This window comes from Sparus aurata, chromosome 14 (genome assembly GCF_900880675.1).
Source record: "Sparus aurata chromosome 14, fSpaAur1.1, whole genome shotgun sequence".
NCBI classification, from domain to species: domain Eukaryota; kingdom Metazoa; phylum Chordata; class Actinopteri; order Spariformes; family Sparidae; genus Sparus; species Sparus aurata.
In genome coordinates, this window is record NC_044200.1 from 21,429,045 (window position 1) to 21,447,900 (window position 18,856).

The 18,856-nt window shown below is 46.3% G+C and overlaps 1 protein-coding gene across 6 annotated transcripts; it reads left to right on the forward strand.

Annotated features, from left to right (window-relative positions):
• The first annotated feature begins 6,592 nt into the window (after positions 1–6,592).
• On the forward strand, positions 6,593–18,389 carry gata3 (GATA binding protein 3). Of its 6 annotated transcripts, none has more exons than XM_030440322.1 (7): positions 6,593–7,072; positions 7,248–7,727; positions 8,744–9,220; positions 11,671–11,727; positions 11,891–11,937; positions 14,284–14,409; positions 16,598–18,389. In XM_030440322.1, the coding sequence occupies exons 2-7, from the start codon at positions 7,493–7,495 to the stop codon at positions 16,886–16,888; spliced, it is 1,233 nt and encodes a 410-aa protein (XP_030296182.1). In that variant the 5' UTR covers positions 6,593–7,072; positions 7,248–7,492; the 3' UTR covers positions 16,889–18,389. The 6 variants fall into 6 exon arrangements, with proteins under 6 accessions (XP_030296182.1, XP_030296179.1, XP_030296181.1 ...); XM_030440319.1 differs by having other exon boundaries at positions 6,594–7,072; positions 8,744–9,277; XM_030440321.1 differs by lacking the exon at positions 11,671–11,727 and having other exon boundaries at positions 6,594–7,072; positions 8,744–9,277.
• The last annotated feature ends 467 nt before the right edge of the window (positions 18,390–18,856 follow it).

Here is an 18,856-nt window from a genome sequence, read left to right on the forward strand (position 1 = left end):
GAATAACACCAAAATTGATTCCCGTTATTTCCTCCCTCCTCCTCCTCCTCCTCCTCCTCCTCGTAATTAATCTTTTTATTACACCTTAATGATCTGTGTGTTTCATTAGCTTCTGTCAAAGAAGAAGCACCTTTTTTTAACACACTGGAATCGACGAGCTCATCATCATCAGCTCCAAATAAATAAATTAATCAAATAAATAAATAAAAAACGCAGCAGCAGCAGCAGCAGCAGATTAATAAATCATTTACCATCTCTGCGCGTGTGTTTTTTTTCTAATTCTATTCACATGTTGAAATACTAATTCCATAAATGAAAACAAAAAAATGAATTATTCATTTGGGAGGGGGTTTGTTTGTGTTTTAATTCTTGAGTTCACACAACGAGGTTTTGCCGCCAATTATCTTTAATTTATTACCTTAATTGAATCTCTCTCTCTCTCTCTCCTAAAAAAGAAAAGATAGATTTGGGGTGTGATCGCTTTACGTTCCCTCCTTTTTTTTTTTTTTTTTGAAGAGAGTGGAGAGATATCCAAGCCTCCAGCATCCTCCTCTCCTCCTCTCCTCAGTGCATTTCACAGAGGGAAGGATCGGATTTGCTTGGTGCTCCTTTCAATGAACCATGGTGTCAATAAGCAGGCTAGCAGGCCCCTATACGCTCCGCCCGGGTTAGTGCTGCTGCTGCTGCTGCTGCTGCTGGATGCATATATAAGGAAAGCTGTGCCACCGTGCAGCGATCACATTAGCATATCGATACTGGAAAGATTTGGAGATTTGTTTGCGTTACACGTTGTTTCAAATGTCGCTCTTTAATTTGCTGGGAGAGTTTGGCGCGCTCCACCACAACAGCAGCTCCACCACACAGCAGCTCCACCAGCAGCAGCAGCAGCTCCACCAGCAGCAGCAGCAGCTATGGCTTCATCTGTCCTTTGTGGCTGAGAGGAGAGAGGGAACAGGGGGTGCTCCAAAACAACAAAAAAAAAAGAAAAAAAAGAAAAAGGAGGTGCAACATTTTGTGTGAGCACAAACCGTCCGCGCACAACACAGGCTGCTGCTGGATTCCGCATTACGCGCCGTGGAAAGACAGAAAGAAAGACAAAAAAAAACAAAAAGAAAACGCCAGATCGTCCATTTTTAGACGTTTAAAACTGATTTTTCTCTCCTGCAACAACGAAATGAATGTAATTTCCCGCCTTGTATTTAATTGTAATGATTAAATATAATAGTGGGCGTCACCCTGCGTGGTCAGGTGTTGCACTCGCCTCACCTTTTATCTTTAAAAAAATATATAATAACATCCTAAAAAAATAAGACAAAAATCGATTTAAATAAAAAATAGGATAAAAAAAGGATAAAAATAAAAAAAAAAACCCGCGCGTAACAAACACATATCGTTGTTTATAATCTGCTTCCTGCGGCTTGTTTAATTGTGTTCCTGCTCCTCCGAGCGTGTGATGCGTGATGCTTCACACCCGGAAGCGCCGGCGTGCACAGTCTACAGTAAGTACGGCAGAGAGGCCGCCTTTTTACGCGCGTGTTTTCCTGCTTCCCTCGCGGTCGTGTTATACGACGACGACGACGATGATGATGATGATGAGGAGGAGGATGATGATGGTGGCGTTGAGGATGATGTGACCGAGGGCGCGCGCACACTCGCCACTCCACACCACCTCCTCCACCTCCTCCATCAGCAGCAGCAGCAGCGGCAGCGGCAGCTCTGTGTGTTCTTCCCCGTCCGCGGCTCTCACTCTCGCCCTCTCTTCCTTCCTTTCTTTCTTTCTTCCTCTCTCACACACTCACTCACTCTCTCTCTCTCTCTCTCTCTCTCTAAATGCCATCGGCGCTTCCATCTCTATGTCACTCTTTCTTCTTCTTCTTCTTCTTCACGTCGGCGGAGAAAAAAAGCCTCCATCCGTCGGTGCAGCGTCCGCCACGAACAGGTCAGTAAACATTTGGATTTTTTTTTTAAATTTTATTTTGGTGGCTGCTGGTGTCCACTGAGGGGCTGCTGCCTCTGTCTCCCCCCCCCCCCCCCCCCCTTCCTCCCTTCAGCGGCTGTGAATGAATGAGTGAATGGATGGATGGATGGATGGAGGGCGAGGATGATTGGGGGAAACTTTTTTGTCATTTGCATGTTTTGCTTTAGTTTTAAAGACAAGGAATTAAAAAAAAAAAGGCGCATTTTTACGCGCAGCTCTCTCCGGTCAGGGAGGAGGAGGAGGAGGAGGAAGCTGCCGGGGAGCTAATACCGGCTACAGCGTCCACAGCGACCGCCATTGTTCGCGTTAACGCCGCCGTTTGTTGTCGCTGTTGACCCCCAGAACCTGCTCTTACTCCCCCCTGGATTGAAATATATAAAAGCCTTTTAAATATTTAGCCACATATCTTCAGAAACCTCCCTCCCCTTTCCTTCCTTTTCTCCCACAAAATAGCGCAGATGAGGGGTTTTAACGACCTATTACCTACCGCTCAGGTTGGTGGAACAGGCAGAATCCCCATACGAGGCGTGAAATTGATCTGATTACCTTGCCGGCGGGTCATAAAAAAAAAAAAAAAAAGAAGAAGAAGAAGAAGGAGAAGGGAGTCGTGGGTTTGCTGAGGCTGCGTTTTCCAAAAATAAAAAAAAAACAACAACCCGTTATTAGCTTCCCTCCATCTCGTCTTCTGGTCGATATGTCTTGATATGGCGGAGGAAGAGAGAGAGGGAGAGAGAGAGAGAGAGAGGGGGGGAGAGGAAGAAGAAGAAGAAGAAGAAGAAAGAGAGAGAGAGAGATGTTGAGAATGAATAGGATGCCAAATTAAGGGCGAGCTGTCACGGGGCCGAGAGCTTTTTCTCAGCCGGAGAGAGAGGAGCACATGCACGGCCATTTTATGTTGTTACACTCCCCCTAAAAAAAAAAAGAAAAGAAAGAGGAAAAGGCCACACTGGTCACCTCTTATTTTATAAATTAATTTTGTAATTTACATCAAATGTTAATGATGTTTTAAAGCGGGATTAAACGAAGAGGAACCAACGCGTCAGACTGCGGCTTTCATTTGATTTTTCGTTCCCACTGAACGAGATTCTCTGAATTTAAAGTGTTGTGAAACCTTTTCAGGGAGGATTCTTTCTAAAAAAAAAAAAACTAAAAAAAAAAGTGTTTCCCCTCTAAAAAAAAAAAAAAAAAAAAAGAAGAAGAGAGAAATATATGAATGAGTTGTGTTTTGGGGGGGGCTGGATGAGGTGAAAAGGGCCCCCGTGCGTTAAATGAAAGATTACATCAGCGCGTCTGCCGGGCGAGAAGCGAGATAACAATCACAAGTCAGTCGATTGGCAGAGCATTTTGTTTTTCTTTTCTTCTTCTTCTTCTTCTTCTTCTTCTGTCCGATGGGAGGAATGACAGAAAAATACTAGAGCTACACACACACACACACACACACACGCAGAGGTGATTAATCCCCGCCGGCTTCATGTTAAATCATTCTAGGAACTCACTTCTGTTTTTCGAGTTTCACGCCGCGGCGGCCGAGCAAGAACAACCCGCCGCCCTCGTTGTATCGTTCTAAGAAGCCGGTTCGGTTCTCATGCTGACACACACAGGAGCAGGACTCTATTCACTCTCCTCTTTTCTTCTTGAAAAGACTAGAAAGAGGGCGACAGATGACTCACTGTAACATACAAGGCTCTTACCTTGCGGTGCCGTGCGGGGTTTCTAAATGTATAAACGAGCTCGCTTTGGGCACAATTTACGCATCACGTCTGGATTGACTGGCCTGTAAAAGCTGTATTTTAATCAGTGACGGGGCATCGTCACTGTTACATCAGTTATATCACTCTCCTGTAATTATCTATTATTCGGATTCAACACGCTCACTGTGCGCGTTTTTCTGTATTTCCCATTTTTGTATTTTATTTAGCTGCCAGGAGGAAAAGCTTTTTATTCTGAGAGCTTTTATTTTGAAATTTCTGAATTTCAGACAGCTACACACACACACACACACACACACACACAGGCTTTTAATTCTCTATTCTGAAAAAATAAAATAAGTTATATTTGCGTTCCTGGTGTGTGTAAATGTGCCGCTATTCAAACACAACGCGAGTAATAATGATTCAGGTCGTCAGCAGGCGCGCTGCTCCTGATCGTATCTCCCCCAACTGACCTCTGATTAATCAGCTGACGGCAGGAAATTATTATTTACGAGGAGGAAAAAAACAACAACAAATGATTATAATTGCTGATGAGGCCCGTGCACAGGAAGCTGAGACACACACACACACACACACACACACACACACACACACACACACACACGCTGGCTGTGGGATAATCCGGCTCGTGTCTTTAAATTTCTCAGGCTGCAAATGTCGAAAAATAAATAAATAAAATAGAACAGGGAGCTGCGCCATGTCGTGATTTTAATCAAAGCTGGCTGACAGAATCACTCAGAAATTATCTCCGCCATCTGCAGCCGGACTGGCCCCTCGCCTAGTTTTCTTTCGTTTCTTTTTTTTCTTTTTTTTTTTTTTATGAATCAACCTTTACGCACAACAGCGCTGCTATTTGTAGGCCGTTAAAACTTACAGAAATAGAGCCAACACAGGCCGCTGTGGGAGAGAGAAGAGAGGAGAGGCGACACACCGGGATTATAAATGACAACTTTTTCTTTTTCCTATTTCTTTATTTTTTTTTTATTATAAGAGAGCTATATTATTAACACCGAGGTGTGTGTGTGTGTGTGTGTGTGTGTGTGTGTGTGTGCGGGGGGGGAGAATCGAGGCTTCCCGTGTCCCGGTTCTGTAAGCTTCCATACATCCAGTCAAGAAACAAAAAAAAAAAAGAAGAAGGAGAAGGAGGAAAAAAAAAAAAAAAACATAATCGGGATTTCAGGCTGCGTTCACCGTCATGTGTTGCCTCTGAGCACCTATAACGGGGAGACTTTGTGGATAATGGCTCCGCGATACTTTTCAAGAGGATAATTACACGAGTCCGCTGACAGCTTGACAATGGCAGCTACAGCAGTCTGCATCCAAGTTCAGTCTCAGGTTTGCCTCCCTCCTCTCTCCCTCCTCCTCTCCCCTCTCCAGGTAGGGCTCTCCTGGAGAGGGGAGAGAGGAGGAAAATACGACGCTTTGCCAAGTCCTCTCTCTCAGTCTGCGCTCCCACGCGCTCGGCTGAGAAGCCTTCCATAATCAAAGAGGGGTGGAGGTGGAGGAGGTGGAGGAGGAGGTGGATGTGGGGCGAATAAACTGGAAATTAGACGCACAAATAAAAACAAAAACAAAAAAACACCACGAATGGAGACATCAGCTGGAGGTTAAACAAACACGCCTGATCGATTCCTGATGATCGATATATATATATATATATATATATTTTTTTTAAAGCGCAGCCAATCAGAACCTCGAGCCCACCTGACACTCAGGGTGCCGCGCATCGTACCTACATGGTGCAAGGGCGTGCGCGCTCCCGCTGCCCGCCTGCCTACCCACCGCCGCGCGCCGCGAGAGGGTTCATTTCCTGGCTGTTTACACCGCGCTGACGTCACATCCAGTGGCAACACCGAGGCTTGCCCCCCCCCAAACACACATACACACACACACACACACACACACACACACACTCCATCTATTACTGCCAATATGAAAGTATAGGAGGAAGCGTCCCACATGAAATACTTCCTCCCCCCCCCCCCGGTGTGAGTGTGGACACACCGGGCTGACCTCCTCTCTGATGCGGAGGGTGATGCGTGAGGAGGTGCTGAATTAATAACTGATCCAGAGAAGTCAATAATTATTTGTGTTTTATTCTGTATTTAACGTCGGAGGCTCTGTGGAGAGCTCTGCCTCTCACGCGTGCGTATCTGTGCGGTGCAGGGGGGGAGACGTTCGGAGCAACGCGCCTGTCACCGCGAGAGGACGCACTGTCACAATTTTAAGAGCGAGAGGCACGTCCCGCAACCTGCGGCCGGCCCAGAGCAACAGGCAGCTCCTCTTTATCCTCTTTATTTCTTTTATTTCTTCTTTGCGCGTAAAAACAAACTGCAGCGGAGAGTTTGGCACAGAAAAGCGCACACTTGATAAAAAAAGAAGAAAATCCGAATGCGTTTTTTTTTTTAGCGCTTTTATTTTGTTGTGTGTGTACAAAAGAGCCCGCGTTTAAAACGCCCGTTTAATTATCCTTACACTTTTATATTCATGCACATTTTCTTTTGTAATTTATAAACTGAATCGGAGCTGTCGTATTAACTTCCTCCACCTCTCCGGTGTGGAGTTTTATTATCAGAGGCCTCCTGCAAAAAAAAAATACTTGAATCAAATCTCTCTTTTTTTGACAAGGTCATTGAAATACTACTACTAATAATGAAAAAATCATCTTGCAGCACTTCTTCTGCATCTCTCCTGGCTCACGTTATATTCAATTAGGGGGGCAGGCCCCTCCCCCTTAACCGATGACACTGACAGACCCTCCTTAAGTTGCGTCGCGCCACAGCTGTCTGCAAGCATTGAGCTGCCTGGCGCCATCCTGAAAGAATGCCTTCACTGTAAAAAAAAAAAAAAAAAAAAAAAAAAAGAGAGAGAGAAGAAAAAAAAAGGGAGCTAGAGAGAGAGAGAGAGGGGGGAGAGAGAGAGAGAGAGAGAGAGAGAGAGAGACAGAGTGAGGTAGAGCAAGGGTGAGTGAGTAAGAGCCACACAGACGAGGGAGAGAGAGAGAGAGAGAGAGAGAGAGAGAGAGAGGGGAGCGGAGTTAATGGAGAGGGCTACAACTGCGCACAAACACAGATTTGATCAGTGAGTTTGACTTGCTGGTGCCGGTCAGTGCGCGCAGTGAAGACCATCCGCTGCAAAACGAGCCTTCTCTTCCCCGAGCGAGCCTCCTCCTCCTCCTGCTGCTGCTGCTGCTGCTGCTGCCAGACTTGTTGAGCCGGGGCTCGAACACTCACATTTCTCAGAGAGAGGGGAAGAAGAAACAGAAGAAGAAGAAGAAGAAGAAGAAGAAGAAGAAGAAGTTGTTCAGGAACTCAGCGTGGGACCGGATTCCATTTTGGACGTATTTATATGTCAACAGCTTTTGTTGCATTTGTGATGTGGGGTATGTTTCGTGTTTAAATATCTCAGTTGTTTTTCCTCCTTTCCCAGACAGCCGCTCCTGCTTGTTTTTTTAAAATTTAATTTAATTTTTTTCAATTCTGTATAATAATCGTGCTGCATGCGAGCAAATGTGAGAAACTAAGACGATACGTTCTCCCTCTCTCTCTTGTCTCCAGGTGATCGGAAGCACGCGCGGAACCTGTGGATTTAACGTTTTAAACCAAACCAACCAAACAAACGACAAACAACAACAAAAAAATACACGGATTTGGGACTGGTTTGTTTCTTTATCCTTGTGACTTTGCGCCGTTTTTTTTGTTTTTTTGTTTTTTTTTTGTTTTTTTTTTTGCTTCGGCGTGCATGAACATTTGCTGAAGAGAGAGAAAAAAGAGGCGGAAAGAGAAAGAAAAGAAAAAAAGCGATGGAAGTAAGTGCGGACCAGCCTCGATGGATGAGCCATCATCCCGCGGTGCTGAACGAGCAGCATCCCGGCTCACATCACCCGGGCCTCGGCCACTCATACATGGACCCTTCGCAGTATCAGCTCGCTGACGATGTGGATGTACTCTTTAATATCGATGGACAGGGGAACCACGTCTCTCCGTACTATGGAAACTCTGTCCGGGCCGTCCAGAGGTACCCTCCTCCTCCACACAGTAAGTACACGGCCCTCTTTAAGGCCTTTTATTTAATAATGTGCACTTTATCCCGTTTAGAGCCGCGTGCGTAACGCATCCCCGCAGCAGATACTCCCACTGCTGTCACCGTGTTTGGCTTTATTTATATTATCTGGCTGTTCTCCGGGCCGGGTTTCGGTTCTGGCCTGATTTGACTTTTCAAAAAAACAACCTGAGAGCTTAAGTGTTGTGAAACCGCGCTGTAAATATGTATGGTTTACCTCCAGTTTGTCTTTGGTTTCTGTCTGCCGCTTCTATCTCTCTCTCTCTCTCCCCCCCCCCCCCCTCACCACCACCCCAGTGTTCACAAAATGACACTCAGCTGACTCACATGTCAAAGAAGTCTCCCTCTCTATCTCTCCCTCGCTCTCTCTCCCTCAACAAGCCCGTGCGTAATTTGTTTTCTGGATCAATCGAGTGTTTGGTTACGGATTTAAACAAATAGACGTGTTGGCACAGGAGTCGCAGATACACCTGGAATATTTCGGTGGTCGCTGTTTTGTCTCTCCTGAGCGCATGCACACTATTTACGTTTAGTATTATAACTATCATTGTTATTATTATTATTATTATAATAATCTGTGCTCATCAACAACAGAGATTCGCGTCTGAGTTCCCTGCATTGTAGCCTTTAACTTCCTCAACAGTCAATCACGCCGTAGTTTCTCTCGAGGCGCTTTTATGCGGCGGTTGCATCGGGAGGGCCTGTTCACTGGAAATAGGAGAGAAAATAAAATATGCACACGTCTAGTTTTTTCCTGACACGGGGGAGGAAGTGTTGTGCATGAAAATTAAATCTGTGTTGTGTGATTTATGCTGAAAATAAATGCAAGAAGTGTGTGTTTTTCTTGTTAGAATTAAATCTGTGCGTAATTACGCGCCGGGTCCAGGCCTCCCAACGTGCACAAATGTGAATATGCTTGTGTTTTTCTGTGTGTGTGTGTGTGTTGGAGGTCAGCTCCTCATGTTTTTCTTGTGTTTCTCCGCGGCTCCAGGTAGCCAGGTGTGCCGTCCCTCATTACTGCACGGCTCTCTGCCCTGGCTGGAGGGGAGCAAAGGCATCGCCCCGCACCACAGCACTTCTCCCTGGAACCTGAGCCCCTTCCCCAAGAACCCCCTGCACCACGGCTCCCCGGCCAGCCTGTCCGTCTACCCCCCGGCCTCCTCCTCCTCCCTGTCCACCGGTCACTCCAGTCCGCACCTCTTCACGTTTCCCCCGACCCCTCCGAAAGACGTATCCCCGGACCCCGGCATATCCACCCCGGGCTCCAGCAGCTCCGGGCGGCAGGAGGATAAAGAGTGCATAAAGTACCAGGTGACCCTGGCCGAGAGTATGAAACTGGAGTCAGCTCACAGCCGGAGCGTGGCATCAATCGGAGCAGGGTCATCCTCTGCCCACCACCCCATCGCCACATACCCACAATATGTCCCCGAATACGGCCCAGGCCTCTTCCCACCAAGTAGCCTGATAGGTGGGTCACCTTCTAGTTATGGTTCCAAAACAAGACCAAAAACAAGGTCCTGTTCAGGTAGGCGTGCGCTTTATTACATTCCCTTTTGATCTAACATTATATTCCCCAGATTTGCAGCCTTAATGATCAGCCATGTTTAATCTCATACTTAAAGAAAAAAAGAGAATAAAAGAAAGTGAGCAGCTCATCCATCCCTCACATGAACGAGGCCGCACAGGTCAGCCTGGATTCTCCAAAACATGCAGGCGGCTTTAAAAAAAAATGACGCTTCGCAGTTCTGTCTTTCATCACCTGATAATAATAATAATAATATTAATAGTGATATTAACAATTACAACAATATCAGAAAATCAATTTAATATTAAGGTGAAATATTTTTTAAATTATCTGATTAAACAAATTCAAATAAAACAGCTGGAAAAAAAAAATAAATATCCAACACATCCAACACAAGAATTGAATTCCCAGACTTTATTGAATATTTCCCTCCCTTTCAAAATAAAATCATCATCGCGATTAACACCGGGTTCATAGTTGAGTGCTCAGATTAATTTTCTTCCTCTGCACTGACTAACACAGCAGAGAGAGAGAGAGGGAGAGGGGGAGAGAGGGAGAGAGAGAGAGAGGGGGGGAGGCCAGCTCTCTGGGCTGTGTCGCCCCGTTTATATGTTTAAGATAATCCCATTACTGTCAGACCAGTGCGCGCCACAGTTGCATTGTTTACCCAGCGGTGGAGCACCGGATGCTGCCTGTTCATTCACAGGGGGGGGAAAAAAAAAGCCGGGTGAACCGTCGCCGTGGCAGAGTGCACGAACACGGCGAGGGAGGGAGGGAGGGAGGGAGAGACAGAGAGAGAGAGAGGGAGATGTTTCCAAAAATTCGTGAGGAGGGTAATTATTTTAAAGGTTGCTGCTGCTGCTGCTGCTGCGTAATAAAACGAAGGAGCAGTAATGAGATTAATATCTGCGGCTTTTGATGGGAGGATAGAAAAACAGTGGATTAGTTGATGCATATCATCGGGATTATTCAGCACGCACACACACACATACACACACACGTCGGGCCGTTAATGCAAAGAAAGATTTTTTATTAATATTTATTTTAATTGCAGGATAATGTGAGATAATAACGCGCGTTTAAGATGATATTTCACCCGCCGATCTCTCGAAATCTTTAAACTGTTTCCATCCGATCAGTTCCTGTTTGATTTGAGCAGCGAGGAAGAAAGAAAGAGAGAATGAAAACACACACACACACACACACACGCACGCACACACACGCACACACTCCCTCTCTCTCACACACACACACACACACATCTCTTCTTCTTCCTCTTCTTTCTCTTCTTCTTCTTCTTCTTAGCGTCCAGGTTGCATGTCTGGCACATCTAGAAACGCGCCACGGCCCCGCGCTGACACACACACACACACACACACACACACACACACACACACACACACACACACACACACACACGTCTCTCTCTTCTTCTTTGTATAGAAGTGTGCCTGTGTGTGTTTTTGCAGCTCGTAAAAAAAAAAAAAAGGGGAAGTGCGGCTGCATGAAAATGCAAAAAAGGGCTCTCGGCGTTTGCAAACACACACAAAAAAGCGCTGTGTGCGTCTCTGCTTTCAAATAATGTGAGTGTGTGTGTGACTGACTGACTGCAGCGGCCCCTGTTTCAGTTTCAGGGCCTCGCGCTCCCTCCTGCCTGTCTCGTGTGTAGTTGGAGGCAGGCTGTCGGTGCGCCGCTCACCTGTCGGTGTCACTAGAGAAGTGCCGGTCACACGTCAACCATCATTTCAAAACAAAAGGACGCGACACGATCCGGCGCGCACACACACATCAGTATTATCATCAGTATTATTATTATTATTGCAATGAGAGAAAGACAAAAAGGCCTGTTTTAGCAGATTCTTCAAAATAAATAATAATAATAACACGGACTGTTTTAGTTTGAAAATCCTGTTCAGGGACACGAGAACATTCCTGCTTACGGACCTTAAACAACCACATCAACCACATGTGCTCAATGTGTGTGTGTGAGAGCGTGTGTGTGAGTGTGTGATCAACATTATGAACAATAGTAATAATAAATACCTGCTGCAGTAGAATTGTTATATATAAATGCATTTATTTGTCATATTTACGTTTGTACAGATGCATTTTATTTAGAAAATATCTGCATTTCCTGTCTGTAACCTCCATTGTTTTTGCCCTCCTCATACATGCAAGAGTTATTATTATTATTATTATTATTATTATTGTTGTTATTATTATTATCATCAACATTATCATTATTATTATTATTATTATTATTATTATTATAATTAAATATGTCAAAGGCACAACTGACCTGGACACTGTCTCCATGTTGTGTGCGTGTGTCTGCGTGCGTTTGCGTGCGTGTGTGTGCGTGTGTGTGTGTGTGTGTGTGTCGGCTCTTGCAGAAGGTAGAGAGTGTGTGAACTGCGGGGCCACGTCGACTCCGCTGTGGCGGCGGGACGGTACGGGTCACTATCTGTGTAACGCCTGCGGACTCTATCACAAGATGAACGGGCAGAACCGCCCTCTCATCAAACCCAAGCGGCGGCTGGTACGTCTCCACCACGTTTCTTTCTCTATTGATGACATTCTCCGTCTCTCTCTCTGTTTTTTTCCCCTATCCAGGAAGAAGTAGGCCTATTAGCTGCAGGAAATTGACTCGACAAGTGCAGGTCTCTGTTTTCAGATACTACCATAGAAACAAAACTGCACATTCTTATATATATATATTTTTTTTATATGACGATGCTATTTTTTTATTTGCAAAAGAGAAAAAAAAAAAAAAAAGAACAAAAGAAAAAAGAGATTGTGATTGATTCGTCTTCTGTTTAGGCCCCCCCGCGTCATGTGTATTTTTTCATTTATTATTATTTCTATTTTTTTTTTTTTTTGGAAATCTGCTTCCACTGTAGGCCTGCATCCAAAATATTAATAATAATAATTAAAACAAATCCACAATGAGCTTTTAAGGGTTTTTACGCACCATGGCTCTGTTTGGTGGAGTTGGATATGTGTATATATTTTTTCTTCTTGCAGTTATTTCAGGGAAAGCCCCTCTCACTGCAGAGCTGCGTCTCCTCTGAGCGCTCAGAGGAGTTCCCCTCAGCCTTCTTATGAAACAAGAACAAAAAAAAAAAAAAAAAAAGAAAGAAATTCTTTCGAGGCACACAAAGATGGCCGTCCAGTCCGAGCCCCCCTCTCTCTGCCGCTTCTGGACCTTCTCTTCTCTCTCTCTCTATGTAATGTGAAAACCCGACTTCCCAGGGAAAGAGCTGCCGGAAATCTGAGCAGCGCAGATAAAGTCGCTTTTAACAACACAAGCCTCCGCTTCCCCAGTCAAAACATTAAAGGGGGGCTGCGGAGTCCAGAGCCAGAGCCAGACCAGATCCAGGGCCAGACCAGCACACAGTCACGACTTGAGATTGTCCTTAGTGCTGCTAAACACCACGAAGTGTTTGACCCCCATTATTTATTTATAATTCATATAAAAAATGCAGGAAACATAAAAAAAAAAATATATATATATTAAAAATGGAGGGAAGTGACATCAGATCTGACAGAAAAACGTGTGTAAATCACAATTCATGTGTCAGATTTAACAGAAACGTTCCAGTATTTGGAATATTAATGAGCTCATGTGATGTTTGAGTGGCAGGGTCCGCCACCATGTTAACAAAAAAAAGTCACAAAAACAGCATGTTGTCCCTTTAACTTTAAGGGGAATTCGATTTAAAACTGCATGTTGCAAAACAAATAAATAAATAATAAAAGCAGATGAAGATGATGAGGGTGCACACCACCATCATCATCTTCATCATCTTCATCAGGCTTATTCCCTCCAATCTGATTGGTTATTCAGCCCCCAGCAGCAGCAGCAGCAGCAGCAGCAGGGGTTATTAGGCCACCACGTGTGTATAATTGGAAATCCCTCCGCGAGATAATGTAGTCCTTTACGTCGCAGCGTGTCCTCTGCGCTCACCTGCCTATCGATTGTTTCTTTCTTTTTTTTCTTCTTTCTTTTTTTAGAGAGAGAGAGAGAGAGATTATCACATCAATGTCAGGCCACTGCAGCACACACACACACACACACACACACACGCAGGCAGCTAAATCCATGAGGAAGACATGACTTTGACCGTGTCAGGATGGAGTGAGGAGGTTTTTTTCAGCCGATACACACTTTCATGTTTTTATACCTCTTTATAATTTGGCGCCGAATTTACTGCCACGTGGTTTCACCTCACTGCTTCACGTGTTCACATGTTCTCGTCCAGCCTGTCTGCTCATATTATAACACACACACACACATATATATATTTTCTGTAGGTTAAATCAACACGAGCCCAGTTTTCAATTGTTTAACGTCACGAGGTCGCCATTTAAAAAGGAGCGAGCCCTCCGTTGGCACAAACACGCACTTTAAAGCGGAGGAGGGGGTTTAATCTGATTTAATAGCTCTCCCATTTCAAGGCACTGCTTTTATGTCCTTCTGTAAATATTTATTCTGCAGGAGGTATGCGCTCTGTGACGCTATTTTTAGCCTGGGGGTGAAAGCAGCTCTGTTTTCTTTTTTTTTTTTTTTATGTGTGTGTGGACATTTCTGCCTTTATTTGAAACTATATTCAGCTCGTACAGAGAAAAAAAATATATAGCTCCAATGGGTGAAACATTGAGAGGGTGTTTTTTAAAAAGAAGAGAATATATTTAAAAATGCGTTTTCTATATTGCATATGATTTTTTTTTTTTGGAGGATGCCATGCATACAGGGCTGTCAGAATCACACACCAAATTAAATTCCCAAATAGCCTTAAAAAAAAAAAAAAAAAAAAAAAGACATCTATGCGCCAAAATCTGACTTTTACGCGCGAAAAAAAAAAACGCGCTTCTCGAGGCCCTGAATCTTGGTGTCAAATCTTCCAGAATTAAAAAACAAAAACAAAAACTGCATGTTCATTTGGTTTTACGACGTGGTCATGTGACGCTTCTCTTTCTCTTGTCTTCTTCTGTGGTGCGCGCAGTCCGCAGCCAGGCGGGCGGGGACGTCGTGCGCAAACTGTCAAACGACAACGACGACGCTGTGGCGGAGAAACGCCAACGGGGACCCGGTGTGTAACGCCTGCGGCCTGTACTTTAAACTGCACAATGTAAGTAATAAACCTTCATAGGATATTTGATTCCTCCCTCTCTCTCTGTCTCTCTCTTTTCTCTCTCTCTCTCCCTTCTTCCTTCTTGAATATTTGATCCGACTCCGTCCCTGCAGAGGCTTCCCGGGCCACGGCTGATAACACGCACTGTAGAATTAATATGATTTATTGGCAGTAAGTGCGAATCTAAAATGTTTTAAGAGCGGAGTGAACTGAGCCCGCAGCCGCCTTGATTCTGAATATTAAAGAGGAGAGAAGGGGGCTTAATTAAAATTCGATTAATTTCCAGGCCGACACTTTTTTTTTTTTTTTCTTCTTTCTTTTTTTGGTTTCCAAAGCGCGCATGGGACTCCCGAGTTCTCCCCCCCCCCCCTCCCCCCCTTCTGACCACCAATCCGTCCTGATTCGTTTGGGTCGGTGCCTCCACATCATTTCACATCCTCAATCTGAAACCTCCCCCAGGGACTCGTTTTATCTCCCCCTCTCTCTCTCTCTCTCCTCTCTCTTCTCTCTCTCTCTCAAAGCTGTCACTTTTAATCAGGGAAGCCATTGTGGCTGAAACTAATAATAATAGAAATAATAATAATAACCAGGCTAACTGCTCTGAGGCCACATGTAGGTAATATTCTGACTGTACGCTCCTCTCACATCCGCCCGTCAAGTAATTTTCCCATGATGCTTTGGCCACAAACACGTTCAAGGTCCGTTTAATTCCCAGTTGTGATACGGTCGCCTGCAGCCGACCCCGACCTCGCTGTGAGACACGTTTATTTACACCTGACGGCTGCAGGTTGTCGTCCTGTGACGCCGCGGCTCGTGTGAAAACTGAGAAAGTTGTGAACACGGCCTCTTTTCAGTAATCGCGGGGGGTGTTTTTAAACTCCGCCGTGTGTGAAAAGGTGTCTCTGTCATCTCTCTCTGTCGTGCGAGGGCGCTCAGCTTCGACACCGCTGAGGTTTCAGGTGGTTGGCTGGTGATGCCGGGGGGGGGGGGGGGGGAGGATGTGCGAGGCTGCGCTGTGTTATTCTGCGGTGGTCATTGACTCAAACGCCCTGGCTCGGCTTTTGTTTGATGTGCCAGGGCGGCGGCGGCGGCGGTGGCCGAGCGTAGGGGCCGGAGGGGCCCGAAGGCTTCCCTCTTCGCTAGACAGTAGACATCTGAGCATCAAAGAGCGCGAGGGCCTGACCGGCTTTAAGGTGGGCGTAGCATCGCCTCGGCTGGAAGCAGAGGCAGAGAAAGTCACCCACATCTTAGAGAGTGAAACCACATCAGTGGGGACGGAGGAGGGGGTGGGGGTGCTACAGACAGATCTCTGCCCTCCGCTAATCATCGAGGCCACTCTGCTTAAAGAGTCGGCGAGAAATGCCAATGTCTCAGACGGGCGTGAGAGAGGGAGAGAGAGAGCGAGGGAGAAATCCCTGTTCCCATTTCCCCGGGAAGAAGCGCTCAGAAAAAAAAAAGATCAGGAAAGCCAGTCGGCCTCATCCACCTCCCCTCCGTAATCCTGCCCACAGCCGGAATTCCATCATCCAGCTCTCATTCCCGGCTAAAACCTACGCTGGAATACGGCAGCTGGGGCCATTTTGGCCGGGAGAGCGGGCCACGCGGTCGAGGAGGAGGAGGAGGAGGGTGGCGAGAGAGAGAGAGAGAGAGAAAGAGAGGAGGACTTGGCCGACGCCGGCGGTCGTCATGGCCATGTGTCTCCGCGGTCGGCTGTGCCGGCGCGTCCGCTGCCAGGACTCTCCCTCCGTCTCCGCTCGGCACACACTCCCTCCATCTTCCCTCCGTCTTTCTCTCTCTCTCTCTCTCTCTCCGTCTCTCTGTTTCTTTCTGGCATGGACGCAGCCTCAGATACAGTCCGGCTTAAAGGACTCAACGTTCAAATCCAAAACCCAGCACGCACACACACACACACACACACACACACACACACACACACACGATGAGTATATGTAAACAATCTTGCGTTTCAGGATGGGACGGTCAGATTAGGCTCGTAATGAGACTCCATTACATGTCATTATGTCTCCCTGAAAACCCCCTGAAATCTGCCTCAACGCCACGTTTTCCGTCCTTACTTTCAAACTTCCACCGACGGATCCGTGAACTCGCGGCCGCTCTTTGTTGTGTTCGTTTTGCCCCCGTGACGAAATACTAATCTGCCATCTTTTCTGTCTTTCGAGAGCAGATTAACCGACCTCTGACCATGAAGAAGGAAGGCATCCAGACCAGGAACAGGAAGATGTCCAGCAAGTCCAAGAAGAGCAAAAAGTCCCAAGACAGCATGGACGACTTCTCCAAGAGCCTGATGGACAAGAGCAGCTCCTTCAGCCCGGCCGCCCTGTCCCGCCACATGTCGTCCTTCCCCCCCTTCTCGCACTCCGGCCACATGCTGACCACCCCCACACCCATGCACCCTTCCTCCAGCCTCCCGTTCGCCCCCCACCACCCTTCCAGTATGGTCACAGCCATGGGTTAGACGTCCCTGAGCTGCTGCGACGCCCCCCATCCCCTCGGCCTCGCCACCACCACCACCACCACCACCACCACCACGTCCCTCGGTACCTCTGCTGACCTGCTTCCACATCCTGAAAAGACAGACAGACCGCTCCTCGGCCCCCGACCTTCGCCCGCCTAACTGCGGCGCGAGATCGACAGGCTTCCCGGCTCCTTTTTTTTTTTTTTTTGTCCTCAGTTGTATCTTATTTTTTTATGAGAAATCAAAGAGTACCTCTGCGACGTGAATGCTTTGCAGAACCTGACTTGACTGTGGCGCACTGACCTCCAAGGGGGGGGGAGGATTTTTTTCTCCCCCCCCCTCACCCAACCACCCACCCAACCACCACCCACCCACCCCCCCCCCCCCAACGCTGCCGCCACCGACCACATCGAGGCTGTCCTCCCAGCTGATCCTACGTGACCAGGAGCTCCATTTGTGTACAAAAAGCCATTTTTTTTTTTCTCCCACGCATCACAAAAACAGACGATGATGACAAAAACTTTTACAACGCTCTCTCCCGAAAAATCTCCAAACACCCGCCTCTTCTCTCTTCACCTTGCACCTGTGTAACAGGAAACACCCCCCCCACACCCCCCTGTCCTCCTCCTTCTTCTTCTTCTTCTTCTTCTTCTTCTTCTCCTACTTCTTCTTCTTCTTCTTCTTCTCCTTCACCTCGCTGAAGACGAGGAGAGAGACAGACGTTGAATATATTTGTACAAATTGTATGAAATACAGTACATTTAATGAAGACTTTTTAATTAAGTAAGAAAAAAAAAAGGAAAACATGCCCCCCGGGCAGCTAAACGACGAGAAGGGTACGAGTCGCAGCAGAGAGGTGGAGAGACTTGCCAGCCAGAGGAGCGAGGGAGAGGACGCCTCGGAGGAAAGAAAAAAAAAAAAAAGAAAGGGAGGAGGAGGTTGAGAAGACGAGAGGGAGAGACTTTTAAAGAAAAGGGCAGGCCTCGCTTTTTCCGCCTGCGTGAATTGTGTTGCATTAAGTTTGCAGAGAGTCGGCGGCGGCTCTGGCTGCAGGCGTCTCTCTTCTTCTTTTTTTTTTTTTTGTTTTCTTTTTTTTTTTTTGGATGTGCTATAGGTCTCGGGCAAATTGGTTTGTGTTGACGCACGCACCTACACACACACACACACACACGCACATGCACGCACGCACACACACACCTGATCACCTGAAAGACTTTTCTTCCTGCCCACAGATTATATGCATTGTGAAAAAAAAAAAGTTCCTGTATTTGTTATTTGTATGTATAAAATCAGAGTACCAAAAATACGAAATAAACAAAGATGTAGAATTATTTCTTTATGTTATGCAGACTGAATGGTTGTAAAAAATTTAATAATAATCACTAGTGTAAAATATGACTGCTTCTTTTGTTTCGTAAAATTTTTTTGTTTTGTTTTGTTTTGTTTTATTTTTTCCCCTCTTTGAAAATAATAAACTAGTTTAATCTCTGTTGACATGTTAGCGCTGTGGTCGAGAGCCGTCTGTTCTGTCTCCTGTGACACATCGCACACACACACACACAGACACACACTTCTGCCCCGCCACAACCGCAACCAGTGACACTCCACCATATCTGTGTGTCTTACCCAGCATTCACAGGGAACGACCACTACGGTCAGTTGAGCGCAAACAGGAAGAGCAAGAAATAAACAGTGGCGATGGAGGAACAAATCAAACGGCGGGGTCGGCGAGGTCAGGCTGCGCTGAAGGGCCCTTTGTCTCGTCCCACTGATACATAAATACACACCGACTGACATGCAACGCACATCAAACGGCCGTCGGGTGCGTAGCGAGGAGGAGGAGGCATCAGGAAGCGGCGTCGTCTCAGGCACCTTCCTCCGACTTCACATCAAACCTCCGTTGAAGCGAAGTGATGACAAAAAATAACCATCTTTATTTGATGAAATGCTGAAACCTGATAAATACAC